Below are 23,057 nucleotides of genomic sequence, written 5' to 3' on the forward strand. Positions count from 1 at the left end.
ATTATTATTAGGGGTGTTGACCGCCCCACAACAACCAACACCGGATAAATTCAGGGTATCGTCAATGACAGGATTCGAACCCAGCATCATGTGCCACTTACTGGGACCACACTTCCTATGGTTCACCTTGACCAAAGATTTTTTTATTTTTTATTTTCAAAAAATTGATAGAGAAATCCATGTGATAAGCAATTACAAATTGACCTGAGTTTTTATATGATGTTTAGATATAACCAATTTGTTCACATGCTTGCTACAAGGGTAAGGGTTTGTCCATCCATTTTGATAGAAAAATTTAATAGAAGGGCCTATTTGACATTTAAGCATCGTTTAGGATTGACATTGTATCTATCTATCTATCTATCTATCTATATATATATATATATATATATATATATATATATATATATATATATATATATATATAGATATTAGGGTTCAATTGAGACACAAGTGAAAGCATATGGCTAATTTTTGTAATCTAACCCAAAAGAAAAAGGCAAAGATTCCCTGAATTTGTATTAACACATTGATGAATTACTTGTGAGATCTACTCTTACAAGTACAGCTAAGGAGTAAGCCAAAAGATTAGTGTGCATGCTTACCTCAACATTCAGAAGATTTTGGGCTTTAAGTTTCCCAGCCATATTTGAAAAGAACTGGTGGTTAAGATGAGTACCAAGGGAAGCATGGTGAAAATATGAAGCCCAGTGACACTCTGAAAGTGCTTTGCAAGAAGATGGAGGTAGAGAAAAAGGCTCACTTGAGGCAGAAAGCACATAAATAGCAGCAAGCAACCTAGAAACCTGTTGTATTTTCATCAAAGGCCAAAATGTCAATTTTGCTTCAAAATCAAATAAAGAAAAAACAAAAACAATAACAGTAATAATAATATTGGTGGATTTTATTTCTTTGTAGTTATTTCATTCTTTTTATTGGTTTGGTCATAGCTGTACAAACTATTTTTTTATTTATTCTATACATGTAAATATACAGTTTCTATACTTAGGTGTCAACTCTTGTATCCGATATAGCTCTGTACATTTTCTGAGAATGAATGATTCATTATTCCACACTTAGAATCTCTCACCACAGCTTCGAGCATTTTTCACCCTGTTATCTTCACAAATAGTTCCAGAAACTGTCCAAGAAGCAATAAAGATGGAGACTTAGAGAGAAGTCATGAATGAGGAAATGAAGACACTTGAGAAGAATAAGACCTAGGAATCATGAAGGTATCAGAAGGAAAGAAAACAGTAAGTTGCATGTGGATTTTCACTATCAAGTACAGACCTGATGGTTCTTTATACAAGGCACGTCTTGTAGAAAAAGGGTCAGTCAGACATATGGCATAGACTACCAAGAGACCTTTGCTCCAATGGGCAAAATGAATTTGATCCTTATTCTTCTCTCACTTACACGAAATTTTGACAGGCCATTACACCAATTTGATGTATGAAATGCATTCTTACATGGAGATCTTGAAGAAGAAGTGCACATGGATATTCCTCTTAGGTATGGAAATGGGCTTTCCTACATTCAAGGTGTGCAGATTGAAGAAGTCTCTATATGGGTTCAAGCAATTGCCTCGAGTTGGATTTTGAAGGTTCACACAGTCAATGATTAAGATAGGATATAGTGAAAATCAAAGTGATGACATTGTTCATCAAACACTCTTCTGAAGGGGAGGTAAAGACAGTAAATGTGTATGTGGATTAATTGTCATCAATAGAAATAACCTAGAAGACATAATGGAGCTGAAATCATATATGGCTAGAGAGTTTGAAATTGAAGACTCAAGAAAGTTGAGATATTTCTTGGAATCAAAGTGGCTAAGTTGGAATAGGGAGTGTTCATTTCACAACATAAGCATATTCAAGACTTTTGAAAGAAATAGGGATGTTGGGTTGTAAACCCATGGTAGCTCCTATAGAACCTAATCACAATTTGGGAAATCTTGAAGAAAAGCAACCTGTTAATTGAGGCAGTCACCAAAGATTGGTTTGGTAAACTTATCCAATTATCCCACACACACCTTGACATTGCCTATGTTGTTAGTGTGGTAAGCAAACTCATGCATGCTCCACTTAAACAACATCTTGATGTCGTGTATAGGATTCTAAGGTATTTGAAGAAAGCATCCAGAAAAGGAATTTTGTTCAAGAAAGGAAGTAAGCTGAAACTAGAAGTTTATACCGACTCAGATTGGGTAGGTGCCATTGCAGATAGAAGACTGACCATAGAATATTGTACCTTCCTAAGACCCACTTGTAACCATGTAAATATTGTCTACTTTGCACCAAAAGGTCTACTTGGTTAAGAGGAATTCATATATATATAGCATTAAAAACTTTTCCCTCTATTTGATAAAGGATATCGCAATCACACCCACCCCCATGCAAACACAATGTCCTCGTTGTGTCTCATAGAAATGTAGGGTTAAATAGACAAACACCTCTTACATGATCAAACAAACTCTCACACCAGGGTTGGGGAACAGCTCTAGTACCATTTGTAATGATATGTTCCCAATCCTGTAGATATTGTCAAATCTGGGCCCAAGGGGCTTTTTATGGCTTTCATGCACATCTGCAACGTTAAGAGAAGTCCATACATGTGAATTGCTAGAAAAAATTTTCTCTATCTGATGTGGGATATCACTCCCCCCTCCTTGTCCCCTAAGATAGTAGGGCCAAACAAACATAAACCCCTTGGGGCCCAAAGCTGACAATATCTACACAATTGAGAGCAAGTTATTACAAATGAATATCCCACATCAAATAAATAAAAAAATTTCTAACGCTTTATATGTATGGATTCTTCTTAACTATGTAGAGACGTTTTAAAGTCGTGAGGACCCTTGGGACCTTGTCATCACAAATGGTATCAAAGCCAATTTTTTACCCTAGTGGGAATTTGTTTAGCCCTGGAAAGGGTGTCTATTGGTTTGGCCTTATAATCCTGTGGGATAGAACAATGACATTGTGTATGCATAGGAGGAAATTATGATATCTCACATTGGATAGGTGAAAGTTTTTGACACTATATATGTATGGCTCCTCTTAACCATGTAAACATGTTTTAAAGCCATGATAACTCATTTGCCTCAAAGCGAACAACATCTACATGGTCGGGAGCGGATCGTTACAAAATCTAGTTACGTGGAGAAGTAAGAAGCAAGTTGTAGTAGCTCGCTCAAGTGAAGAAGCAAAGTTCAAAGCTATGTCTCATGGAATTTGTGAACTATTGTGGATTAAAATCATTTTAACAGTTCTTAGAATTGAAGTTAGGAAGCTTATGCAATTGTACTCCAATAATAAAGTCGCCATAAACAGTGCATACAATCTTATCCACCATGATCGAACAAAACATGTGGATGTTGGCAGACAATTTATAAAAGAGAAGTTGGACAGTGAATTAGTCCGTACTACCTACATGCCTACAACACAACTTGATATCCTTACAGAAGGCCTACCAAATGTAGTGTTTCTACAAATCAATGACAAGCTGAGAATGCAAAACATCTTTCATCAATGTGAGGGGGATTGCTAGTGGACTTGATTTTATTTCTTTGTAGTTTCTTTCTTTCCTTCTTTTGGTTTGGTCAAGTTGTACAGAATATTTTTTTTTCCTTTATTCTATACCTGTAAATAGGTAATTTCTATATTTAGGCTAGTCAACTCTTATATCCTACATAGCTCTGTACATTTTCTGAGAATGAATGATTATTATTCCATTCTAAAAATCTACAAACAATAATAATAATAATAATAATAAGTAAAGGAAGAAAACGTTGGAGCAGAGAAAGACCATAAAATCAAAATCTGAAGCTACTTCCACTTGTGATGCTTGAACCGTCATGTATAAAATAGATAGAATTTGAAGGACTTCACAATAATCAAAATTGATTTCCATATTTCTCCACATATGCACAACCCTAAAACCAAATCTGACCCAAACCTAACTTTAAAATTCAAAAAAGTTCACCTTACAAGCACATAACAACCATATCTGATTTAAGACAAATTACAATAGGGTAAAAATCTAACCCTGTCATACTAAGGTCTTGGCTCAAAGGCTTGGGATGTAAAGAACTCAATTGCCATGTCCTGGCTCAACCGTTCATTGGAGCCCAATGTCAGTTCAGGTAGTATATTATTTTCTACTGCTAAAGAGAAATGGGAAGCAGTGGCACTTACCTACTTTGATCAGCATAATAGCTCTCATTTTATATGATCTGAGGAACAAAGTGTGTGAAACTAAACAACAATGAAGAACTGTGACAGCCTATTACAATGCTCTTGATTGACCCTGCCAAGGGTCAAATATCTATTAGGACTCTGACTGGAAATGTCTAGAAGATAGTGTGAAGTTCAAATGAATACTTGAAAAGGAGAGGGTATTTGATTTTTTGGTAGGTCTGAATCCAGAACTTGATCAAGTCTTAATTTGAATTCTTAGGAAAAAAATTACTGTCATCTGCCAGAGAAGTATATAATGAGGTGAGAAGGGAACTGAGTAGACTGTCAGTCATGATAGGCAACCCCAACACTGAAAATTCAGCATTAGTCAGCATCAAAGAAGAGACCACCCTAGTAAGTGGATAAAGGAGTAGTGCAAAAAAGAGCAATGACAAAGATAAGTTATAGTGTGATTAGTACCACAAGTCTTGTGATATAAAAGATGTGTTAAAAGTTACATGAAAAACCTTAAGGGTGGGGCAAAGGAAACAAATTTCTAAGTAATAATGAATGAAGCCTGCAAGTTAAGACTAAACTAGAACAACCTTTTTCACCAAGGAACAATTCAAGCACCTATATAGGTTTATGAGTCAAACATGGATAACTTCCAATCCTACCTCTTCCTGCAATCTGACATAGACAATTAGTTTCCTTACTCCTCTTTATAGTTAAAATTTAAAATCACACCCCTGGATCATTGATTCAAGGGTCACATAACTGGGTCATCCAACTTTTTCTCTTCCTATGTCCCATGTTCTAGTCATTAAAATCTTCTGTTAAAGGTGGGGAGTGTGCATGATATAGAGGATTTGGCTTTGGAGTTAGGTTGTAAAGTGGCTGGTCTCCCTTCCTGTTATTTGGGTCTGCCTTTGGGGGCCCCCTTCAAACCAGAGGTGGTTTGGGATGGTGTTGAAGAGTGATTTCAAAAAAGGTTTGCAATGTGGAAGAGACAGTATATTTCAAAAGGAGGAAGACTCACTCTAATCCGAAGCACTCTCTCTAGCATGCCTATTTACTTCATGACTCTTTTTTTTGCCCAGAAAAGTAAGGTTGAGATTGGAGAAGATTCAAAGGGATTTTCTGTGGGGTGGAGGAGCTCTTGTGAAAAGGCCACACCTTGTTAAGTAGAACCTGGTTTGCTTGGAAAAAAAAAAGGTGGTTTGGGTGTGAGAAATTTAGCTTTGATTAATAAAGCTCTTTTAAGTGGAATTAGCGCTTTGCCATTGAAGGAAAGGCTTTTTGGAAGCAAGTCATCAGTCACAAATATGGTGAAGAAGAGGGGGGATGGTGCACTCGGGCCGTAAGTGGGAGTTATGGTGTCGGGCTTTGGAAAGCAATTAGAAAGGAATGGTTGTGTTTGAATAGTAGATTAGCCTTTCAAGTGGGGTGTGGACGAAGAGTGAGATTCTGGAAGGACAAGTGGTGTGGAGATGAGCCTCTTTGTGAGTCATTCCCTTCTTTATTTGCCATCTCCCTGGAGAAAGATGCTTGGGTATCGAATGTTTGGAGCCTAGACGGTGTTGGGGATGGTTAAACCCCTCTTTTCTCAAGGGCGTTTAATGATTGGGAGATTGAGATGGTGGAGCGTTTTATGCTAAAGATCCAAGTCTTTAGGGTGCAAAGGGAGGACGAGGATAAAGTGGTGTGGACAGCTTCTAAGAGTGGAGCTTTCTCAGTCAAGTCACTTTATTCTATGTTGGAGCCGGGAGGTTCTCTTTTGTTTCCTTGTGGTAGTATTTGGAGGACAAATGTGCCGCCTAAGGTAGCATTCTTTGCTTGGGAGGCTTCTTGGGATAAAATCTTAACTTTGGAGCAAGTCCAGAGGAGGGGGTACTCTTTGGCAAATAGGTGTTTTCTATGCCTTTCTAAAGTAGAGACAGTGGATCACCTTTTACTTCATTATGTAAAGACGCGGGCCTTGTGGAGTCTTATCTTCTCCCTTTTTGGTGTGGATTGGGTTCTCTCAGGTTCAGTGAAGGATACTCTCCTTGGGTAGCATGGAGCGTTTGTGGGGAAAATCCGTAAAAGACTTGGCAAATGGCCCCCTTATGTATTTTTTGGTCAATCTGGAAGGAAAGAAATTTGTTAGCTTTTGGGAATGAGGATCTTTCGCTTCAAAGATTGAAATATTCTTTTGTATGTAATCTTTGGTCTTGGGTGAGGGCGTTTATAGTTTTGAGCCCTTCTTCTCTTGTTAGCTTTTTAGATTGGCTAGGCTCTAAGTAAGGGAAGATAAAGTGTTTTTGTTTCTTTCCTCCACCCTTGATTTCAAGCCTTTGGGTTGCTCTTGTATACTCCCTGTATACTTAGAGGGCACTGGTTTGGTGCTTCCTCTTTCCGTTTAATATAATTGCCTTTATTTATCAAAAAAAAATTATTTCAAAGTATCTTACTTTAAATTCTATTTTACAAGTCCCAAATTTGTCCTTTAATCCAGTTTTTATTAGCAAACTTACATGTGACCTACATTGTGTTGCTAAATTTTTTCCAACTCATTTCAAGAATTGTGTACTAGGAAGAGGATCGATGGTGCTAAAGAGGTGGATGGTTAGTTTATTTTGGAGAAGTCTAAAGCTCTAGCAGTCATTTCTCAAGTTCCCAAATATGAAACATTTCTAATCTGTCTTTTGAAAAAGAAATAGACTTGCTGCACTTTAGGTTAGGATGTTAGGTCATCCTAGTTTTACCTATCTAAAGATTTTATTTCCCTTATTGTTCAAAAAATAAAAAATAAATAAAAATCCTTCTGATTTTCAGTATGAAACTTGTGAACTTGCCAAACACCACCAAAAATCAAGACTGCAAAGGTCATCCAAAATTTCCATAAAATGGTTCAAACACAATTTCAAGCCAAAGTGGGCATCCCAAAAACCAACAATGGAAAGGAATACTCCTCAAAGATATTGCAGCCCTACCTCAAGGAAAATGGAATTATCCATTAATCACCATGTATTGACACACCTCCAACACAATGGGATAACCAAAAGAAAAAACCACCATTTACAAGTTGTGAGAACCTTGACATTTCAAATGGGGGTAGCAAAACAATATTGAGGTGATGATGTTTTGATAGCCTCATACATAATCAACATAATGACTACTCGAGTGTTAAAATTTAATACTCCTCTTAATACCCTTAAATTATCTTATCCATGTCAAACTTTAATTTTTTTCATCTATTCTTCCTAAAGATTTGGGTGTCAAACTTTCATTCATGTTCATAATCACAATTGGAGACCCTAAATCCATAAATTGCGCATTTCTTGCATACTCTCAACACAAAAAGGGAAAAAAAAAAGTTTCCATCTTCCTTAAAAATACTGTCTATGGTACCTTCTTCGAAGACAAGTCTTACCTTACCCAAATGTATCTTCAAAGGGAAAGTGTCAAAATATAGGAGTCTGTTGCTATGTTTTCTGTTATTTGTTTCCAGTAAATCCAAATTGATTACTGATCAATTTCGGATATCCAGGTGTTCTGATAGTTAGGTCCTAGAATTGCGCTTATTAGTTCCTAGATTCTTGGTAGTTAGTTACATGATTAAGCTGCAGACTTAGCCTATTTATTTATTTCCTGCAATTTTTCAGAATTAATTTTAGTCAGAAACTATTTTCCCCTTCTATTCTGCATGCATGGTATCAGAGCGTAGGTGACTCTTTGGGAAATTGTGATGGTGAGAACAGCAATGACTGGGGAAAGGATAACAGCATCCTAAGAGGTGCACCTCAAGTTTCTACTATAACCTTTAATGGACTTGAAAATCCATCTCTTCAATTGACTGTTCACAAATTGAACAGTAAATGTTACATAGAATAGGCATAGTCAATCAAGCTCATGATCAATGGCAAGGGAAAGCTAGGCTACCCAACAGGCGAGACAACAAAACCAACAGACAATGATCCAACATTGAAGACTTGAAGATTCAAGAACTCGTTAGTGATTGCATAGTTCATCAATTCCATGGAGCCAGGCAATTGGAAAGACCTACTGTTTCGCTCTACTGCAAAAGAAGTTTCGGAAGCTGTTCGGGAGACATTCGAATCTAGAAAACTCATCCCAAATTTTTGAACTGAAAACAAAGTTGTGGCATTCAAAGCAAGGAGATCGAGAGGTAACAAAGTATTATAATAAGATGAAAGCACTATGGCAGGAACTAGACCTGAGCTATCATGAAGAATGGGACTATGCAAAGGATAGCATAAGGTATATGAAAAGGATGGAGAATGATAGAGTGTATGTGTTCTTGGCAGGACGAAGAGGCAGAATTCTTGGCAAAAAACCACTGTCATCTCTTCATTAAGTGTTTGCTGAAGTAAGGAGAAAAGAGGGTCAAAGAAAGGTTATGATGGGAGAAAATAATCAGCTGCCCTAGTAACAGGAAACAATCAGTCCGCTCAACCTGGACAAGCACAACAAAACAGAAGAGGTTACAAGATCTATTGTGATCACTGCCATAAGCCTCGACACACTAGAGAAATGTATTTGGAGATACATGGAAAACCACAAAACTGGAAGTCAAGATCATTCAGTCAAATAAACTGTGATCCAAAGGTGTTTCAAGTAGGAGCCAATGAGCATAGTGGCTTGGAAGGAGTTGCGGAGACAACTTCTTTTAGTAAGGAATAGTTAGATCAATTGTATAAACTTTTTAAATCTACACAGTTCTCAAAGAATGTGTCTTCCTCCTGTTCTTTGGCCCAAAAAGGTAACTATTGTCAAGTTGTTGTATTTAATGCATCTACTACTTCTAGTTGTCTATGGATCAAAGATTTTGGTGCCACTAATCATATGACCAAGTGTTCTAAATTATTTTCCTCTAGTCCGTGTGCATGAAATTAGAAAATCAAGATAGCTGATGGTTCTCTTTCAGCAATTGATGGGAAAGGATCAATAGTTATTTCAAAATCTCTTGTTCTTCATAATGTCCTTCATGTTCCAAATCTTTCTTGTAATTTGTTATCCATTAGCAAGCTCACTCATGACTCACAATGTTGTGTTAAATTCTTCTCTACTCATTATGAATTTCAAGAAATTGACTCGGGGAGGACGATTGGCAATGTTAAAGAAAGAGATGGACTCTACTACTTTGAAGATGGAAGCAACTTGTGCAAACAAGCGCATAAAACTCAGATAACTAGTCTTGAATCATTTTCTAAATCTAGTAGCAATGAAATAAAGTTGTGGCATTTTTGGTTAGCCACCCTAACTTTTAGTATTTGAAGTATTTGTTTCCAAATTTGTTCAAAAATAAAAATCCATCTTATTTTCAATGCGATGTCTATCAAATTTCAAAACATCATCGTGCATCATTTCTTACACATTCTTATTTTCAAGTCTTCTAAACCCTTTGTTCTTGTTCATAGTAATGATTCGGGTCCATATGAAGCTCCAACAATTTCTGGAAAAAAAAATGGTTTTTAACACTAATTGATGATCATACACGTGTTTGTTGGGTTTATTTGCTCAAAAAAAAATCAAATGCTAAACAAATTTTTAAAAAATTTACACTATGGTAGAAACTCAATTTCAAGAAAAAAAAATACAAGTGTTTAGAAGTGACAATGGAAAGGAGTATTTCAACAAAATTTTGGGCACATATTTCTTGGAAAAGGGGATTATACATCAAAGCTCTTGTTTTGACACTCCACAACAAAATGGAGTGGCAGAAAGGAAAAAATAAACATCTCTTGGAAGTAGCTAGGTCTTCAATGTTTACAACTAAAATACCTAAATACTTATGGGGAGGAGCTATTCTTACTGCCACATATTTGATCAATAGGATGCCCTCAAGAACTTTCAATTTTAGACACCAATAAAATGTCTAATGAATTTTTTCCAATGTCACGTCTAGTCTCTGATTTACCTCTTAAAATTTTCGGTTGTGCCGCTTTTAAACATGTGCATAATCATCACCATAGAAAGTTAGACCCATGAGCATTGAAATGCGTTTTTCAAAAAGGATACCGTTGTTTTGATCCAAAAATAAAATAAAATAAAAATAAATTAAAATAAAATTGTTACTATGGATGTCACATTTTTTGAAGCTCAAAGTTTTAACAATACTCCTCTTCATGGGACAATGGTTATGAAGAGTCGTTACATGAATCGGAAGAGAATGGCATGGTTTCTAATAAAAAAATTAGAATTGATAAATTCTAGTGTTTTAATGAAGCCAAATGTTTTAATAGACTCGAATACTTTACATTTATAAGTAAGGCAACCTACTTCAATGCCCATAAGTGGAGTTAACACTAGAACAAAAAATGATTCAGGAACTAGGAAAAAAGGAGGATGTGAAATTGTCTACTCAAGGAAAAGCCAAACTCAAGGGAAAGATGATATTACAGCTTTACAAGGCTAAGAGTCCAATCCGAGACCATATCCAAATGTTATAGAAACTTCATGTCCAAGTACTTCTCTTGATCCTTACTATACTTCTAAACCAAAAAACTGATTTTTCTGTCAATATCCCCATTGCTCTTAGAAAAGCCACTAGAAAATGCACTAAACATCCAATTTCCAATCATGTATCCTATAAAAATTTGGCACTTTGTTTCTTTAGTTTTATCTCACAACTATCTAGTGTGGATGTACCTAAGATTATACAAGAAGCTCTAAATGTTCCTAAATGAAGGGAGGCTATCTTTGAGGAGATGAAGGCTCTAGAGAAAAGTGGCACATGGGAAAAATGTAAACTTGCCTAATGGAAAGATGCTAGTGGGGTATAAATGGATGTTCACTGTGAAGTTCAAATCAAATGGGTCATCGGAACATTATAAAGCTAGGTTGGTGGCGAAAGGCTTTACACAGACTTATGGTATTGATTATCGGGAGACCTTTGCTCCAATTGCAAAACTAAATATAGTTCATGTGTTACTTTCTCTAACTCTAAACTTGGAATGGCCCCTATATCAATTAGATGTCAAGAATGCATTTCTTAATGGTGAATTAGAAGAAGAAGTCTTCATGGATGCTCCACCAGGATTTGAGGACAACTTTGGAACCAAGGTATGCAAATTAAAGAAGTCTCTATATGGCCTAAAGCAGTCTCCTCGGGCATAGTTTGAAAGGTTTACAAGGTCTGTTAAGAATCAAGGCTACAGTCAAGGACAAAAGGATCATACCTTGTTCATAAAGCATTTTGGAGATGGTAAGACAGCTATTTCGATCATCCATGTGGATGACATCATTCTTACTAGAAGTGATGAAGATGAAATAGCTAGATTAAAAAGGAGCCTTGTAGTAGAGTTTGAGATTAAAGATTTAGGGTCTTTACGGCATTTCTTGGGAACGGAAGTTGCTAGATCTAAAAATAGGATCTTTATTTCAGAAAGAAAGTATGTTTCAGATCTACTTGGAGAAATAGGAATGAGCGGATGCAAACCGAGTGATACTTCAATCAAGCAAAATCATAAACTTGGAGAACAAACCAAGGGAGTGCTAGCTGAAGTAGGAAAGGATCAACGACTTGTAAGGAAGCTAATTTATCTTTCCCACACAAGGCCTAACATTGGATTTGCAATTAGTGTTGTGAGTCAGTTTATGCATTCACCATATGAAGAACATCTTAAAGTTGTATACCAAATTCTAAGATATTTGAAAAAGTACACCGATAGCAAAAGAGATGTGGAGGATTTCACAAATGTTGACTAGGTTGGTTTAGTTACAAACAGAAGATCCACATCACGTTAATGTACTTTTCCTTGGGGCAATCTTGTTACATGAAGGAGCAAGAAACAAAGCGTCGTATCTCGGAGTAGAGCAAAGGCAAAGTTTAGGGCAATGGCTAATGGAGTATGTGAGATTTTATGGCTGAAGAGAATTCTTGAAGAACTGAAGTTTGAATTCAGAATCTCCTATGAAACTCTTTTGTGATAACAAGGCAGAAACTAGCATTGCAAACAATCCTAGTTAGCATGACCATACAAAGCACGTTGAAATTGATAGACATTTTATCAATGAGAAGCTTGAAAGTGAAGTCATCTACATGTCATTCATTACCACACAACAACAAATAGTCAATGTCTTAACCAAGAGTCTATCTAGGCCTAGGTTTGAAACTCTTGTTAGCAAGTTTAGCATGATGAACATCTATGCATCAACTTGAGGGGGAGTGTCGGATTATTAGGAGTTTGTTGCTAAGTTTTTTGTTATTTATTTCCAATAAATTCAAACTAATTATTGATCAGCTTTGGATATTTAGGTCTTTTGATAGTTAAGTCCTAGAATTGTGCTTGTTAGTTCCTAGATTCTTGGTAATTAGTTACATGGTTAAGCTACAGACTTAGCCTATTTATTTATTTCCATGTATTTTTTCAAAATTAATTTTAGTTAAGAAACTATTTTCCCTTTCTATTCTACATGCAAAAAGTATAAGGGAAGATCAGTTTTAGTCTGTTTTACCTATTCGTGTGCCTAAGAGTCATTTACTTATGACTCCTATATTTGTGTTGTGCCTATTCCCAATTAACCACAACTATAGTTGCACTCCAGAAGAAATAAAGAGGCTGAAAATCTTACTTGACATGGCTAATCCTTTACCTTTGACATGGTGGAATTGAACTTTGGTGAGTCACAATTTCATGCACTTATGAATAAGTCTAATCTTGATGTACCAATAGCACTCAAAAAGAGTGTTTGGTCAAGTTCTCAATATCCCACCACCAAGTTTGTATCTTACCATAGACTAAATCAATCATTTAAGGCCTTTACTACTAACCTTTCCAATGTGAATACTCTTAAAACTACACAGGATGCTTTAGAAAGTCCAAAGTGGAGAGAGGCAATGTTGGAGGAAACAAGGGCCTTGCACAAGAATGAGCATGGCCAATCCTCTACCCTTGACATGGTGGAATTTAACTTTGGTGAGTCACAATTTCATCCTATCATGAATGAGTCCAATCTTGATGTATCAATATTCGTCCAAAAAGAGTGTTCAGTCATGTAGTCAATACCTCATCGCCAAGTTTGTCTCTTACCATAGACTATATCCATCCTTGAAGGTCTTTACTATTAATCTTTCCAATGAGAATACTCCTAAAACTACATAGGATGTTTTAGAAAGTCCAGAATGGAGAGAGGCAATGCTGGAGGAAATGAGGGTCTTGCTCAAGAATCAGACATGAGATCTCGTAGAACAATACCTATGGTAAGAAGGCAATGGCTTGTAAATGGGTATTTATAGTAAAATTCAAAGCAAACGGGAGTATTGATATATACAAGACTAGACTCGTAGCAAAAGGGTTTACTCAAACCTATGGGATTGGCTATTAGGAAACATCTACACCAATGGCCAAGATGAACACAATACAAGTTCTTCTGTCTCTTGCAGCCAATTTGGAGTGACTATTACACCAGTTATAGATGCAAAGAAAGCATTCCTCCATGGTGATCTTGAAGAGGAAGCATACATGGAACTCCTTTCAGATTCAAAGAAACCTTTAGGAGAAAAATGGTCTAGACTAAAGAAATCACTCTACAGCTTGAAACAATCATCAAGGGCACTGTTTCAAAAATTCACTAAATCAGTTTGTAAAAGAGGCATCTTCAAAGCTAAGTGATCATTATATGTTCTAGAACCATGTTGAAGGAGACAAATGTGTATGTTAATGTCATAATATTAACCGATAATGGCATTACTGAAATGGACCAGTAAAAGAAACCAATTGCACTGGAGTTTGAAATTAAAATTTTGGGTGATCTCAAATATTTCCTTAGAATTGAAGTTGCTAGATGAAGAAAAGGAATTTTTTTGTCACAACGAAAGTATGTCTTTAACCTCTTGAAAGATATTAGGCATGTTGGAATGCAAGCTAGGAGTTATACCAATAGATGTAAACCACAAAAATGGAGCAACATGATGTACCACAATTAATAAAGAAGGCTATCACAGGCTAGTTGGAAAACTAATTTACTTGTCACATACTAGACCCCATATTGCATTTGTTGCGAGTGTTGTTAGCCAGTTCTTGAATGCTTCAACAGAACACATGAATGTGGTGGTAAAGATCCAGAGGTATTTAAAAGGAATTATTGGAAAAGGTCTTATCTTCACTAAGAAGAGTCATTTAGAGGTTGAAGCCTACTCTAATGCAGATTGGGCAGCCTCTATATATGATACAAAATCTGCTTCTAGGTATTATACCTTTGTGGGAGGAAATTTGGTGAATTGTAGAAGCAAAAAGCAATAGGTTGTAGCTAGATCAAGTGCTGAAGAAGAGTTCAGATCTATGGCACAAGGAATTTTGTGAACTAATGTAGCTAAAGTCTCTATTGAAGGAATCCACAATAGGCAATGGTGGGTCTATGAGGCTGTATTGTGACAATAAAGCAACTATTAGTTTCTTCACGTATTATGCATTATGTAAAGGATTGTACTCATTCAGAAAAGTACAAAAGAATTTCTCCAAAGCTTTCTTCACGTATCATACTTCTTCGATTTTTCAAGCTGAAATATAAAGACCAATCAGACTCAACAAACAAGATTCCAATCAACACTAATTCTATATATATTTCTCCAGAAGTTTAATTATAAAGATATCATTGGGGATAACAAGTCACAAGATCAACTCCTCCCAATAACAAGAAAATATACTCATTTGAACACCTCTAAACATGGAGACAAGCACAAGTTTGAGAATCAGCCACAAAGCTTAAGGCACATTTAATATCAGAAGATTTATGATATATCTAAAATGTTATGAAAGTCAAATTAATCATAACAACTCATCACTAAACCAAACCAAACCAAAGCTTCACCTTCTGAAAAATTATAGGAACCTCACGACAGAGTACAAAGGCTAGCATCAACCAAGATACGATTTTCGTTATCTGAATGTGAGACTGATCACAGCAAATGTTCCTGGTAAACAAAAAAAATCAAAACAGAAAAGGCAAGGCAAGTTAGGCATACAAAGGTAATGATTATAAGTGTAGCTAAATCTAGAAAAAAGCATCTCTTCTGTGATGCATGCATGCATGTGAGAGAGTATTTTGATGATTACTGTAAAATTTTACATCAAACACGCAATATAGGCAACAATACAACTAATTTTACACAGGATTTCATGGGATTACTGATAGCTAGATACAATCATCCAGATAAAAACTGTCCCTAAATTAGGTCTCTGTGGCCTATCGGCCCTATCCATACCAGATCCAGAAACATCTGACAGAGAAAATTTTTTGAAAATATATTAAAAAAATTAAAGGCCGCTGTTCAGTCAGCATCCATACTAGCTTATCTTACAAACAAATGGCTAAAAAGATGTTACTTCAAAACATCGGTTTTATGAAAATCACAGGTAGAAAGGGTCGAACCCCATGAGGAGTCATGCACAGATCACATTGTCAAGTTTCAGTAGAAAAAATTTAGAATTAGCCATAATTCAAATATCTTACATGGTGGAATGTAGTATGTACTCAATAAAGTGCTAGCTTTAAAATCTCCTCATTGCAGAAATAAATAAACTTGACAACAATAAAAAATAAATAGACAACTATATTGAAATTAACTTGCAAATAGAATCGATGATTAAGTTTATGCCTCTTTTATATTGTGCACCTTATCACTTTGTATTGAACTATTGTAAGATGAAATTAAATTTGGAAAAAGAAAAGAGACAGCTGAAGAAATGCAAGAAGGTAAGAAAAAAACTAATCATTGAGAAACTAATTACAAGAAAAGAATTCATCCACACATAAAATAATACACCTACAAGAAAATATCTTTTAGTATAATCAATATTATAAATTTTAATAATTACAAGTTTCAATTCTTAACTTACAGAAATCCAAATCTGTAAAGATTTCGATTTTAGTGACAAGTTGTCCATGTTGCTTCAAATATTAAAAAATCATAATAGTTGCACTTCGTTCAACATAGCAACAAGTAAATGGGATTAGATGCAGAGGACGATAGGAAGACATTTTGGAGAGGAGACAATTGAAAGAACCAAAGAGACAAATGAAAGAACCCAAAAAAAAAAAAAAAGGGTCTTCAAAATAGTTTCTTTTACCTCCACAGACCTTATAATCAGCATTATAACAACAGCATTAAGGAAAACAAGAAATTAGAAGCTGATTTCCTAACAAAATATCAAATATTCAAACTGAGCATACATTTCTATGAACGGTATGCAAAGTGTACATAAGGATGTAACATTTCAGGCATGATGTATCATGTGTATGGTAAGATGTGGTCAAGATGCGATATATATCACAAAGCTTCATTTTCCATATAAACTGTGTTATGTTGTACAGAATAATATATTATTCAATGACAAGTTGCCCATGTTGCTTCAAATATTAAAGAATTATAATAGTTGCGCTTTGTTCAACATAGCGACAACTAAATGGGGTCAGATGCAGAGGACAATAGGAAGAAACATTTTAGAAAGGAGACAAATGAAAGAACCAAAGAGGCAAATGAAAGAACCCAAAAAAAAAGGTGTCTTTGAAATAGTTTCTTTAACTTCCAAGTACCTTATAATCAACATTAAAACAACAGCATTAAGGAAAACAAGAAATTAAAAACTGATTTCCTAATAAAATATCAAATATTCAAACTGAGGATACGTTTCTATGAACGGTATGCAAAGTGTACATAAGGATGTAATATTTCATGTCTGATGCATCATGTGTGTGGTAAGATTTGTTCAAGATGCAATATATATCACAAAGCTTCATTTTCCCTATAAACTGTATTATGTTGTGCAGTGTAGCATATTATAAGATACTGATAACTATATATAATGCATAACAAACATACAGATGCAAACTAAGGAAGAATCACCTTGTATCCTGTGAGCGGTAGTTCTTCAAAGAGAACCAACAGATGTTATAAATTATCGCTGCATGTTCAACTGAAAAAACATCTCCTGGAATCTCCTTCCCAATTAAGTCAAGCAAGAAATTGGGCCGAACATAACTCGAACCGTAAGAGAATGGATTTCTGCTTATTAGAACAAATATGCTTTGCAGAAAAATTTCATGAGTTTCATGAATCTCTCCACGACCACCCAAGCATTTTCCTGGCAATGCAAATGGCCAAAACAAAGTACAGGGCTGTATTCTTTAGTCCAGGCTAGGAGAAAAGATAAGAAGCAAAAAACACAAGTATACATATACAAGTGGATTCATATATATACATACACAAAGATGGATACATACGTGTACTGATCACATATCCAAATAAAATGTCCCCTCTTAGAGATAGTTAGCTTTTCAAATATTATTTAACCTCAAATGCCTGCCCTTAATGGCTTCTTTGTCATTTCAACTTTTCAAGCGAGAGATATCAATGACATTTAGAGAAACATCTCTTCCTTCACAATCTCTTGACTCACTGATTCCATTTTCTTAATTATTTCGGGAACCATTGAGGAAAAATCAAGTTTTCTCTCAATGGAGACTACAAATTTCAGGCATTGCTGCATCAAGACTGCCAGTTATCCCCATCTCTATCCATTTAGAAGTGCACCATCTGGGAATAGTATACCAAGTTCATAACATATCTGATGTTAAATTAATGAAGGCTAGATCCCTTCGGTTCTTGACACCGAAACCAACATGAAGCTAACAATAAACTTTCAAGAAGAGATTTTATTTTTCTAATCCATCCTTATAATATTAATAGTATGTATCAAATTTACCTCTATACACATAAGGTTCTTAACCATCATATAGTGTTGAAATTTAAGCGAGCAAAACCCAATTTCATGAATATTCTTAGCATGTTTTACTTCTCATCTAAAACATATTTGGCTCCTTGCTATTGCAAAATGAACACCGCATGCACACACACACACACACACATGTACACACATACATACATTTATATATATGCACAGAGAGGACACATGCTGATTCTTAGAGCCTGGCTGTAGTCACAGATACAGACAGAGCGGGAGGAGGATGGGCAAGAGAGGGTTTGGGTTACGCTGTACACAAATGGATATGTTCTGGTTCTTACAACTCTAGAATTAAGAGCTGCTAACTTGTTCCTAGTTTCTGAGCCAAACTTTGTGTGAATTAAAGAACAAAGTCGACTAAGTATGCCATGAACCCAAGGTCCCAAACAGAAAAATACAGTAATCAGATATTGTTAGTTAAGGGGCCTTATTCTCAATGTTAATGAATTTTGATGCTGTTCGGCTCTTTCCTAAACCAGCTGGGATAGGGGTCACCATTGAAGCCAAGATTCTAGCCTTACCTAAAGGCCTTCAAAGGTGTCTTTCTATACAGCTCAAGAATCTGGTGGAGGGAGTTTCCTCTGAGGCCAATTTCATGGATCTCAACAGGAAACAGAGGTCATCAGTGTCATGATCATTGGATGTCACTTTTCCAAAAACATTTGACTCTCTTTGACTCTGTTGGCAAATCAAGAAGAAGATACGATGGCTAAGAGGAGAACCACATCTCTCATCTTTATTAGGAGATTTTTAACCCCTCATGATCTTTGAGTGGGAATGTTCTTTTCTTTATCTTGGGATTTTCTATGTGTTTCACTGTTTTTTTTATGAGGGCTCTACATTCCTTCACTATAAATATGTTTTCCAGCAATAATAGTCTAGTCTTCCATTGTATTTATGAAACAATCACCTCTCAAGATATGCAACAAAAAACAAAATACAAATTTAACCATAAAGACAGCATTCATAAACCTATATAGGAGGGTAAAACAGATATTACATCATTAAATCACCAACAGATAGGTTTTCTATAGGGAGAAGGAACGAAAAATGACTCAGTTCTAGACCAATGATCCAGATGATCAAAAAGCGTATTGGTTGAAAGAAGTAAAAGGAAAAGAGTTGTCATGAAATGTTTGATACAACAATCACAACTTTCCTTTTTTATTATCTGCTAAAGAAATTTCTAAAGGGAGAGCAAATGAAAGTGAGTGAGTTCTAGCCCAGTGATCTCGATGATCAAAAAGTGTATCAGTTGAAAGAAGTAAACGGAAAAGGAAAAGAGTTGTCATGAAACCTCACTTTGATAAAAAAAATCACAACTTTCATTTTTATTTTCAGCTAAAAAAATTCTCAACTTTATTCACAAGAATAAATCAAGCTCAAGTTACTAGATTTCTTGTGTGTGCATATTCAGTCATAAACTAAAACTAATAACGAGCAGTTGCATCCATACCTATGCCAGTCAGCAATCTCAGTGATAACCGCCTGCGAACAAACTCCCACTTCATAAATATGAAATTGTTCACCAACCCAGATTCCATTACTTCCATAGGAAGACAATGCCAACACTTCATTTTGTTACAAATGCATGTAATTTCACTCCCAACGTCAGCCATTGAACTTTTTACGTCCACATGAGAACCTTTCTGACTAAAAGGATCAGTGCCAGCAGGCACATATTTTCCATTTGAATATTTAGTAAGGCCGGCTTGTTCCTCACCTTGAACACTCACACTTTTGTCCTGACAAGAACGATACTTGGAACGAGTTAACCTTGAATTATTCTGAGATATCAGGCATTGCTCTTGTGGTAAAATTTGTGATGCTTTTTTGGCCTTTCTAGACTTGTTTTCCATCTTTACTTTTGTCACCTCCCCTGTGGAAAACAATGTCACTGCATCCAACTGGTTTCTGGACAATATGCTCGCCGCACATGATTCTTCAGGACTACTAACAGAGTTTTTCCACTCAGAAAGATTTAGCTTGTCTAGGGCTGATTTATACAGATTTTCAGCAAAAGACAATCTCTTTATGGAAAGATTTTCTGTAGTACAATCAAGGTGACTTCTGTATAAATCTCCAAGTTGCTGATCAATGGTAGCTTCCAGGATTAGTCTGCACTTCAAGCAGGAAATATCTGCGCTGCTATCAACCATGACTTGTTTGGCAGTTTGAAGTTCCTTCTCTGCCAAATCCCAAATCCTTTTTTTACAGTATAATTTTCCTAAATAAAGTTAACCAAACAGTAAGTTGACTGATAATTACACTTCTTTCTAAGTAGAGAACCAATGATTAATATCCTGAAATGCATGCACAGATAAGGGAACAAGAAAAGTTGTTATCCATACCTAACATTGAAGAAAAAGAAACTATAAAAAGTGGCAAATCTTGTGAGCTGGAGATCATTTTCCCCCAGCATAAAAGAGCCTCAGCCTCTGTCCCATTTCCAATCATCTCATGAATAATTCCAACCTGTATTATGAATGAAACAAATTTCAATCCATGTGTTTGAAAAATTCAAGAGGTAGGGATTCATGTTCAAAACAAGAAGGTTTTGTGAAAGAAAAAAACTCAAACCTGTAGGGTACTTTCAAGATAACATCGAAGGACATTCCATGGACTGAGATCACAGCTTTCCAATTCCCATGATATTGTACTAAAGGACCAAACTTCAGTGGCTACCAGTCTAAAAGTTTGGAGATCGCTAAGACCAGATGTATACTTCTGACTGAATTTTTCTTGAAAGAGTTTACTACGTAATTGATGAGCTTGTTTTGCAAAGGAGAGAGCCTGGAGATTCAGAACCCATTAAAGAAGCACAACTTATGATGGGCAACCAAAAAGACACATATTTATTAAGATGAACCCTTCAAACAATTCTTCACACAGAACAAACAATTAAAATGGTGAAGGACAAGAAATAATTAAAAAATCAACTCATGCAGCTAACAAGAACTTAATGAGTTCTACCAGTAAGAAGATTTTCAACCATAGAGAATATTATTATTATACAGGCATTCTCCAGTTCTCAGTCCACGTGATCCTCTTTCATTCTCCTCTTCAAAAAGGAAAAAAGAACAAAGAAAAGGTCATGAAGAAAAAGTACTGCCCTTCTAAATGCATCTTTATAAAGGGTATAAACATCCACTGAAACAACAAATGTGACTTGAGATAAGGCCAAAGTTCAGTAAGAGAATGGATGAGAGTTTCTTCTGCTAAATACCACCAAAATTAGGGCAATATACAATAAAGGTGAACTCAAAAAGTTGCCAGAGATCTGCTACTCAATACAAATACAACCATAGAAACTACACAGTATGATCAAAAAATCTCTAAACAACATATCAATTAGCATGTGTTCCACTAAGTTATAGACAAGAGTTATTAGGATATATGAATATATCCAGGGAAGTGGAGATGCTGATAAGAAATATGTCATAAATTGGCAAGGATCATAATATTACAGGTGGTTCAAAGTTTTGCTTCTAGGATGAGTCAAAAAATGGTGTAAAAAAGCCAACATAAATACCAAAATAAAGTAAAATAACTGCAAATGGCCATAAGGGTCCACCAATGATTATTGCTCCATACAATCCACATGATGTGGAGTACTCTTCATGGAGCATTACTGCACCTACTTAGTTATAGCCTCCTTGGATCTGAAGAAAATTGAAATTCCATTTATTGAGAATTTCAGTGATTTTACACATTTTGGTTTGTGTGTGAAAACAGCAGCCATAAGGCAATAGTTTTAGGAATTCTTATTGCTGATAGAGTTAGGATCTTATTTAGTTATTAATATTAAGTTTTCTCATATTTTTGTGTAAGTGTCCAAATCAAGTTGGATAGGATTTGGCTACTAGGCACTGTTGGAAGTTATTATTTTTGTATATGCAAGAGTGCAATCATAGACTTTTGAAGACTTAGAGCACTCGAGCAGACTTGGCCTAAAGCCTCAGGCTTGCACATAGGCTTAATAAATAACAGAAGTAACGATCGCAGAGGTTTGAACTCATAACCTCCAGTAAATAAAGGTCCAATACCATGTTAAGAAACAAATTTAAACCAAAAGCTTAATTTACTAGGTAATGGGCTAAAAATGTATATCAAGTAGGCTTAGACTAAAGTCCTAACAATTATCAACCCCCATTATCTTATGAGACCAAGCAAATAAAAATTCAAATTTAGTTTTAAAACATGTAAGGTACACTTAAGTGCAAAGGTCATGCCAATGTGCAAACTATCATGTGTTTAATTATGACTGAATGCCTCTTCTAGAACCTAAGCACAAGATGCAATCCAAGGCACCCACCTAAACAAAGTAAGATGCATCTTAAGGTGCATATGCAATGTTAAAAAATAAAGTAAATTTGAATACACAAGCATTTATCATATCCTCATATATCAACAAATATGATCCAAAGTTTTCATCTAAGCAACAAAAAACATTTGGTTCCAATCATTTTATTGAAGCATTTGCCAATAAATAGTTCTAAAATTTATCATCTCTTTTTACCTATATTATTTTAACATTTTATGAAAGTGGAGAAATATTAAAATTTGTAAAGCTTCAACTGGTAGTTAAAAGTATTTTAAGTCATATTTAACCTAGTGGTCAACATTACTTCTTCTTGCAAGAGATCTTCCCATCAAAACCAATAACCAATAATGATAGAAAAGGAAAATTAACCTAGCCAATTTTAAGGGAACCAGCCGGTTCTTGCGATCCAACAATCCAGTCCCAAGTCAGCCAGTTTTTCTCTATTTCCACTTATAACCGAGCTAAAATCGAGAGTTGAGCAAAACAAAAGGTCTGATCAACAATCCGACTACTTGAACTAGAATTGGAGAAAAGATTCGATCAACAATCCAAATAGTCAAACCAGCCAAGTCAGTCAATTCTTCTCTTCTCCAACTTATAACCGAGCCAAAAATGAGAATCAAACCTAAAAAAAGGCTTAATAAAAAAACCAATTGCTCAAACCAAAATAGGAAGAAGATCTGATCAATAGTTTTTTTTTTTGATAAGTAAACGCAGAATATATTAACAGGAGGCAAAAGAGCCGCAAAGCATACAGGGAGTATACGAGGCGAATAAGGCCTCCCAACCAAAAAAGAACAA

At 35.5% G+C, this 23,057-nt stretch overlaps 1 protein-coding gene across 4 annotated transcripts in view; it reads right to left on the bottom strand.

Moving 5' to 3' along the window:
- LOC100259948 (separase) overlaps positions 1-23,057 on the bottom strand; it is a 45,421-nt gene that overhangs the window by 4,925 nt on the left and 17,439 nt on the right. For all 4 annotated transcript variants that reach the window (XM_059741384.1, XM_059741383.1, XM_002273838.5 and 1 more), the window contains exons 15-20: positions 20,513-20,725; positions 20,284-20,407; positions 19,389-20,159; positions 17,035-17,272; positions 15,000-15,102; positions 606-806 (exon numbers count right to left, since the gene is read on the bottom strand). In XM_059741384.1, the coding sequence (XP_059597367.1) occupies positions 606-806; positions 15,000-15,102; positions 17,035-17,272; positions 19,389-20,159; positions 20,284-20,407; positions 20,513-20,725 (1,650 nt within the window). The remainder of the gene's footprint in view (positions 1-605; positions 807-14,999; positions 15,103-17,034; positions 17,273-19,388; positions 20,160-20,283; positions 20,408-20,512; positions 20,726-23,057) is intronic.

The sequence above is a fragment of the Vitis vinifera genome, chromosome 12 (assembly GCF_030704535.1).
Source record: "Vitis vinifera cultivar Pinot Noir 40024 chromosome 12, ASM3070453v1".
NCBI lineage: Eukaryota > Viridiplantae > Streptophyta > Magnoliopsida > Vitales > Vitaceae > Vitis > Vitis vinifera.